The sequence below is a fragment of the Camelina sativa genome, chromosome 8 (assembly GCF_000633955.1).
Source record: "Camelina sativa cultivar DH55 chromosome 8, Cs, whole genome shotgun sequence".
NCBI lineage: Eukaryota > Viridiplantae > Streptophyta > Magnoliopsida > Brassicales > Brassicaceae > Camelina > Camelina sativa.
The window spans coordinates 2,128,052-2,134,447 of NC_025692.1; the positions used below are offsets into that span (position 1 = coordinate 2,128,052).

The following is a 6,396-nucleotide window of genomic DNA, read 5'->3' on the forward strand; positions in this document are numbered from 1 at the left end:
ACTTTGTAGATCTATTAACAAGCCTCGACGTTTTGTACATACTTCGACAAAACAGTCGTGGAAGAACATCCGTAATGTTGCCGGAGCCGTCGTGAAAGTTTGTTGGAATTTTGTAGTAACCGCCTGCTGAACGATGCGCTCCACGTTGGGGCATGTGGAGGAGTAATAATTCTCCGACAGTTGAGCACCCGACTCGGCCACCATGTAAAAGAGCAACATCCCCAAGAACCACATCATCATCACGTTTCTTTTTGCATCGTCACTGCGACTACGAGTATCCATATTGATAGGTTTTGTCCTTTGTTTCTATTAACCTCTTCTCTTGATACAGTCGTCTCTTGAATATATAGGACCTCACCAATCTTTTTCGACCCTCTGATATGCCACCGCATTTATCTATGGCCGCTGGATATAGTCTTATAGTATAAATGTGTTTTTAGTTTTTTGTCAATGAATAAACGTAACAGAAATAAAAAATAAATGTTTATTGAGTTTTTGATGATTAAAATCTCTAGTCACATTCACAGGTGAATGCCAGAAGTTTTGCAACTAGGATCTTCTCACCTTTTACTTAAGCGAGAAGGTGAATGCCAGAATTAAAATTTCTTGAGTTAGAGGGTTTTACTGACAGTGACATTCTAACAAATCTCATTAGGTCAGGTCATCTGCATGGAAACGTTTCTGATGAGAGATTTTAAAACCAAATTGTCTTGATGAAACGTATAAAGAATAGCTAACTAATACATTGTCGTTAAACAAAAAATGGATAAATTAAATTCAAAATATGAGTTTGAAAAAAAGTCTTTGTCCACCCCTAATATGACAATGATTTTGACTGATCCTTGAATTCAGCGGATCGGAATACCTGTTCTAATTTAGTTCATCAACTTTAGCTCAACGGTTCTAAACATTGAAGCCGATATTCAAAGTAAACATTTAATATATCCAAATTTGGTTTCTTCCAACACAGCTTTCTTTTGGTATATGAATATGATAATTCAATTTTTAATCTACCATATCACCGCACTAGTTCTCTTTCTTATTATAACAGAAACTTTAACAATGATTCAAATTGCTGTTTAGGTTAAAGTGTTATTTTCTACCAAAAAAAAAAGAATAATGATAGCGTGGTGTAAGTCAAGATGATCTCTCTGTTATGCTCATTTCAATTTCAACCACAAATATAATAAAACTATTTTATAAGCTCATTGTAGGTGAACAATATACTGTATAAATATTATGAGCACACGTCCCCAAACTACAAGAGCATAACCAATTTTTTTTTCCCCTTTTTTGACAGCTTAACTTTGATCTATAGAATTAATGTTTTTAATTATCACTACCAGAAACTCGTTGCATTAATCTAAATTGACCTTTAGTAAAAAAATTGATTCGTAGTATATGATGAAGAATCCGTGTTTGTTTCAAGAGTCAATGAGTCATCATGACTCGTGTCGTGAGTGACATTGAGATTTTTCTTTTTTCTTTTTCCAACTCTTATTTATTTAAGAAACAAATGAATTCATGTTTCCGTACATGGGCCTAAGTTGGGCCTAATCAAAAGTGGACATGATAATATAGTCCAGGAAGGATCCAGTTAGTAAACCGGAGCGGATAAAATTATTCAGTTAGATGCTTGTTTTTATTTCATGTTTGTGAGACCAAGAAAACGAATTTTATTTGAATTTTGTTGTTCTGCTTTGTTTCATAGTTGTGGAGAGGCGATGGCTATGGGTATGACGGTAGACACGGTGGGGGAGTTAGCATTTCCGGTCTGGAATCCAATCCGACGAAGATTTCCTCCGGATTCGCCCTTCTTTGCATCTGGAAACGTCGAGCGTGAACTACTAGCTAAACAGGTACTTACTTCTTCTGGAATCTGAATCGGTCGAAATCTTTATGTAATGCTCTTCTTTTGGAATTACTCTTCACAGTTCAATTTCGATTTTATTTTCTTTTTTTTTTTTGTCCTTGCGAGCTAATTAAGATAGTGATGATATTCGTATTAGCTTTGCCCAAATCGAAGGAGGTTCTTAAGGTCGAATTGTTTCTTTCGTTGTCTCTCTAAAGGTTTTTTTTTTTTTTTTTTTTTTTGTGGAATTCATCTCCGTAGTGATGATACTTGATCCGGTTTCGATCTGTTTGGTTGTTCTGTATCAGCGGACTTCACTTGGAAGTTATGGTGTTCTAATTAGGTCTAGATTGTCAATTTGTATAAAACGATTGATTCATTCTTGTTCTGGTTTGAGATATCCATGGAATTGTATGATGTTTGTATGAGTTTAGAGTCCTAAGGAGGATTTGATTGACAGGTGGCATTGGACTTAACAGAAGATGAAATCAACCATCTGCAGATAATTGTGGAAACTGAAAGCAGGTATATGTTTTATCCTTCTTCACGGATGGGATTTTTGTTTGTTTTTCTGTTAGTAAATGTACAAGATTCAATCAACTATGGCAAATTGGCAATGGTTATAATTTGCAGATTTAGATTATTGCTTGCGAGAGTTGAATGTTTGTTTTTACATTGGTTCTTGATGTGTATACTGCAGCTAATAATCTGAACAGACTTCTTCTTTTCTTTTCTTGGTGATTCTGGTTTGGTGTCAGTTATCCTACATCTGATTGTTGGTAGTGCGTGTGACAGAATTCTAGAATATATTGTAACCAAATGGCCATGAATTGTTATGTAAGTAGTTCTCTTTCGATATCAACATTTTTATGTAGCGACCAGTAACATAGCAATGATTATATTGTGTCACTGATCAAGTTTCAATTCCAACTTTTGTCCACACTCCACAAGTCTCCGTTGATGGTCATGAGCTTCACTTTTTATGCGCAGAAGAATCTCGTGTCCCATTGCTGGCTGCCCTGAGCGCCTGAAATCTTTGGACCATTTTGAAGATCACTATAATGCACGACACACGGCGTCTTGTTCAGTATGCTCAAGGGTCTACCCTACTTCTCGCTTGCTAAGTATCCACATATCCGAAGCACACGACTCTTTTTTTCAAGCTAAAGTTGCTCGGGGTTATGACATGGTATGCACTATATACTCTTTATCTCTTTGTGCAACTATTAAGTGCCATTTTGAGGCAAAGCTCTAACTGTGATACCGCTCCTGTCATTGTTTTACATGGATATCTTTAAACTTCACCTGTGATCATACTGAATCGTCCTTATTTCTTCTCTCATGAACATATTTACGCAGTACGAGTGCCTTGTGGAAGGGTGTGGATTGAAGTTCAAGACCTACAAAGCCCGGCATCGACACTTAGTTGACAAACACAAGTTCCCAACAACATTCGAGTTCTTCAAGAGGACCCAACTCTCAAAGAAGCGAAGAGAGAAACTTCAGAGGCAACATGTATCAAAGCTGAAACACAAAGAAGACAAAGAAGAAGCTTCTTCAGATGCTATGGAAGTAGAAGACAAAGCCAGCGTTGACGGTCTTGTCTCAGCACTGTCCACGCTAACCACCGCAGACACAACTCCTTCGAATGTCAGCTTCGGTCGACGCCATGGTCGTGGGCTGACCTTTGTTCCACGGTCTGTTCATAGGGAGAAACGGACCGAATCTTCGTCTGCACCAGGGCCTACGAATTAGTCATGGTCTTATAGTTCCTAGTCTGCGTGCCACCAGGGCCAATGAATTAGTCATGATCTTATAGTCTGCGGTAAGATGTTGAAGAAAAATTTATCACATTGTTAGCTGCTGTGTGTTTTGAGAATCACTCGAGTAACACACGATCTAAAGTCTAAACCGGTCCTTTTAAGTAATTTACATAGAGCAGGACTTTGATTTGGTGCCGAATTATTCATTAAAAACATTAAAAAAAAAAAAAAAAAACTCACGTGATGTGATGTGATTAATTAGGACTGCGTCCCGTTTCCAGTTTCGTAGCTAAACGTTGCACCGTTCTAGTAACGTTAGACGGCAAGCTTTTCTGCTGGACCAAGCTTGCTGCCTCAGGCATTAAGGACACTGCCAGGGGCCCAGGATTTATAACCTTGTCGGGGAAAAAGAAAGAAGCTCCAAAAATTGAAACACACAAATTAAAAATCCAACAGCTTCTCTCATTCAGGGATTCTGCAATCTAGGGTTTCGTCTGTCTGGTAAAATTTTTAGCTTTACTAATTTTGTTAAACCCTAGTTTTCAATTCTAATTTTTTTACCTTCCTTATACAGTCTTCTTGTTTGGACTCTGTTTTTTTCATTTGGTTTTTAGATCTCAGTGCTGTGGTTTGAACTGTAGTGTTCGTTCACTTTGGTAATCTCTGAAATTTTTGGTATCATGAAATGTGTGTTTAAAGTTTCATACTTTTGGAGAAATTTTGATTTAAGAAATCGAAATGGAACTCGTGGAAGTTGTTATTATTAAAAAATCCAAATTTCTTTAGGATTGGTTGGTGAAATACTATATAGTTTATTTTATTTTTTGGTATGATAGGTGTCTCTATCAAACCAAAGCTTTTGGAGATGGAGAGCATGCGCAGCTTTTGGCAGCTAGGAGATGAGCTCCGAGGACAATCGAAAGCTTCAGAGGATCAGAAGTGGTTCATGGCTGCATCAAAACTAGCTGACCAAACTAGATCTAAGGGAGAACGTTCGAACAATCTTGATCTATCAAAGGGTCCAGTTGAGATAAGGCCAAGGGAGAAATTTGGGTTTCAAGAGGAGAACAAGTTTGAGACTTTTAACTTCAACATGATGAACTCGGAGCTCAAGTTCAATGCTGGCTATGATTTTAATGTTTTTGGCCATAAACACCTAAGTGGAGGCAAATTTAGCTACAATCAGCTCTCTAACAGAGAAGGTAACAACTTTAGCAGCACTCACGACTCCATGAATGCTGCTACAGAAAAAAGGTTCAAGACCTTACCTGCCTCGGAGTGTCTCCCAAAGAGTGAAGTGCTTGGTGGTTATATCTTTGTCTGTAACAACGACACAATGCTGGAAGATCTGAAGCGCCAGCTCTTTGGTATTCATCTCATCTTGGAGTTTGTCCATTTAAGGGTTACATCTCCTTTTTCATATGTACTTATGTCTTCTTCTGTGTCTGTCAGGTCTGCCACCGAGATACAGGGACTCTGTTAGGACGATAACACCAGGCCTGCCTCTGTTTCTCTACAACTACACAACTCATCAGCTGCATGGAATTTTCGAGGTTTGTTCTATAGCACTTTGATTTGTCAATGGTGTTCATGTCTTGCTCGATGACTCCAAGTCTCCAAGAATTGTTGCTTCTCTTTGCTTTGTACAGGCAACAACCTTTGGAGGTTCAAACATTGACCCTACTGCTTGGGAGGACAAGAAATGCAAGGGAGAATCCAGATTTCCTGCACAGGTTTCATTTTTCTTCTCTGATGTGGATTCTGTCTTTCATCTTTTTTCAATGGTTGATTTGATTCACACAACCCCAAATGGTGATTGACAACATGATAGGTGAGAATTCGTGTAAGGAAACTGTACAAAGCTTTGGAAGAGGATGCTTTCAGGCCTGTTTTGCACCACTATGATGGTCCCAAGTTTCGACTCGAGCTCACCATTCCTGAGGTATGCAAATCATTTCATACATGCTATTCTTGTTCCACTAATTTTAATTTTAGCGTTTCCTAATCAAATTGTTGATGACACAGACACTTGCCCTGCTGGATCTCTGTGAACAAGCTGGTTCTCCCTAAGCTCAAAGCCCTTGCAGATCCTATTTACATCTGGGAATTAGTGTCTGCTTATTCCAAGGCTTCAAGTGTGTATTTGTATGTGTGCTTTCTACATAAAAGTAGAAACTAAGAATGTCTCACTGGAAAATAAACCATGATTGTGAAAGATTCATGTGCCACAAATGTGTTCATATATAATCATAAAACTAGAATGATCATCACATCTCCTTGCAAAAATATATTGTTTATGAGTCTATGACCCTCTCCCAAACAGAATTCAATCAGAGAACTGCAACATACAACAAAGCAATAATAAGTAGCAGCCATGTGGGTTTTACTGAGGCTGTTCCACCAAGAGGATGTACGATCACTTCATCAATCACAGGACCACAAAGAACATCCTCTTTTGTCATTGTAACTGAGTAGCTGGTAAAACTTATCTGTGCTGCATCTTTGTCTGCTTCAAACACTAACCCAAACTTCTCACCAGAGCCAGTCCCATTGCTCTCCAGTGTGAAGTTTTGAGCTGCAGATCCAGCTTGAACACCCACCACGAAATGTCCTTTGCACGCATCGTTAGCATCTCCTAAAGTAAATGTTAGGTTGTATCGCGAACCTTCACTTGTGTCTTTTGTTGCTGTCTGTATGCCTGATGGAGCTGTGTGAGACAAAATTTCTATTGCAGCTTTGCCTTCTGGGACATGGAAGTGCTCCGAGTCTATGTATCTGACT

The 6,396-nt window shown here is 38.5% G+C and overlaps 3 protein-coding genes across 4 annotated transcripts in view; 2 read left to right on the forward strand and 1 right to left on the reverse strand.

The window, feature by feature from the left end:
- The window catches only part of LOC104705681 (peroxidase 55-like), a 2,362-nt gene extending 1,810 nt beyond the window's left edge, over nt 1-552 (reverse strand). Inside the window, 2 exon segments of the mRNA XM_010421732.2 lie at nt 43-296; nt 299-552. Coding sequence (XP_010420034.2) covers nt 43-296; nt 299-392 — 348 coding nt within the window. The 5' untranslated portion in view covers nt 393-552.
- Nucleotides 1,670-3,802, forward strand: LOC104705684 (zinc finger protein 511). The gene is made up of 4 exons (XM_010421735.1): nt 1,670-1,859; nt 2,313-2,377; nt 2,843-3,041; nt 3,212-3,802. The coding sequence occupies exons 1-4, from the start codon at nt 1,725-1,727 to the stop codon at nt 3,605-3,607; spliced, it is 795 nt and encodes a 264-aa protein (XP_010420037.1). The 5' UTR covers nt 1,670-1,724; the 3' UTR covers nt 3,608-3,802.
- On the forward strand, nt 3,988-5,918 carry LOC104705685 (B2 protein). 2 transcript variants are annotated; one of them, XM_010421737.2, is made up of 7 exons: nt 4,006-4,116; nt 4,230-4,271; nt 4,452-4,982; nt 5,068-5,168; nt 5,265-5,348; nt 5,447-5,557; nt 5,641-5,918. In XM_010421737.2, the coding sequence occupies exons 3-7, from the start codon at nt 4,481-4,483 to the stop codon at nt 5,683-5,685; spliced, it is 843 nt and encodes a 280-aa protein (XP_010420039.1). In that variant the 5' UTR covers nt 4,006-4,116; nt 4,230-4,271; nt 4,452-4,480; the 3' UTR covers nt 5,686-5,918. The 2 variants fall into 2 exon arrangements, with proteins under 2 accessions (XP_010420038.1, XP_010420039.1); XM_010421736.2 differs by lacking the exon at nt 4,230-4,271 and having other exon boundaries at nt 3,988-4,116.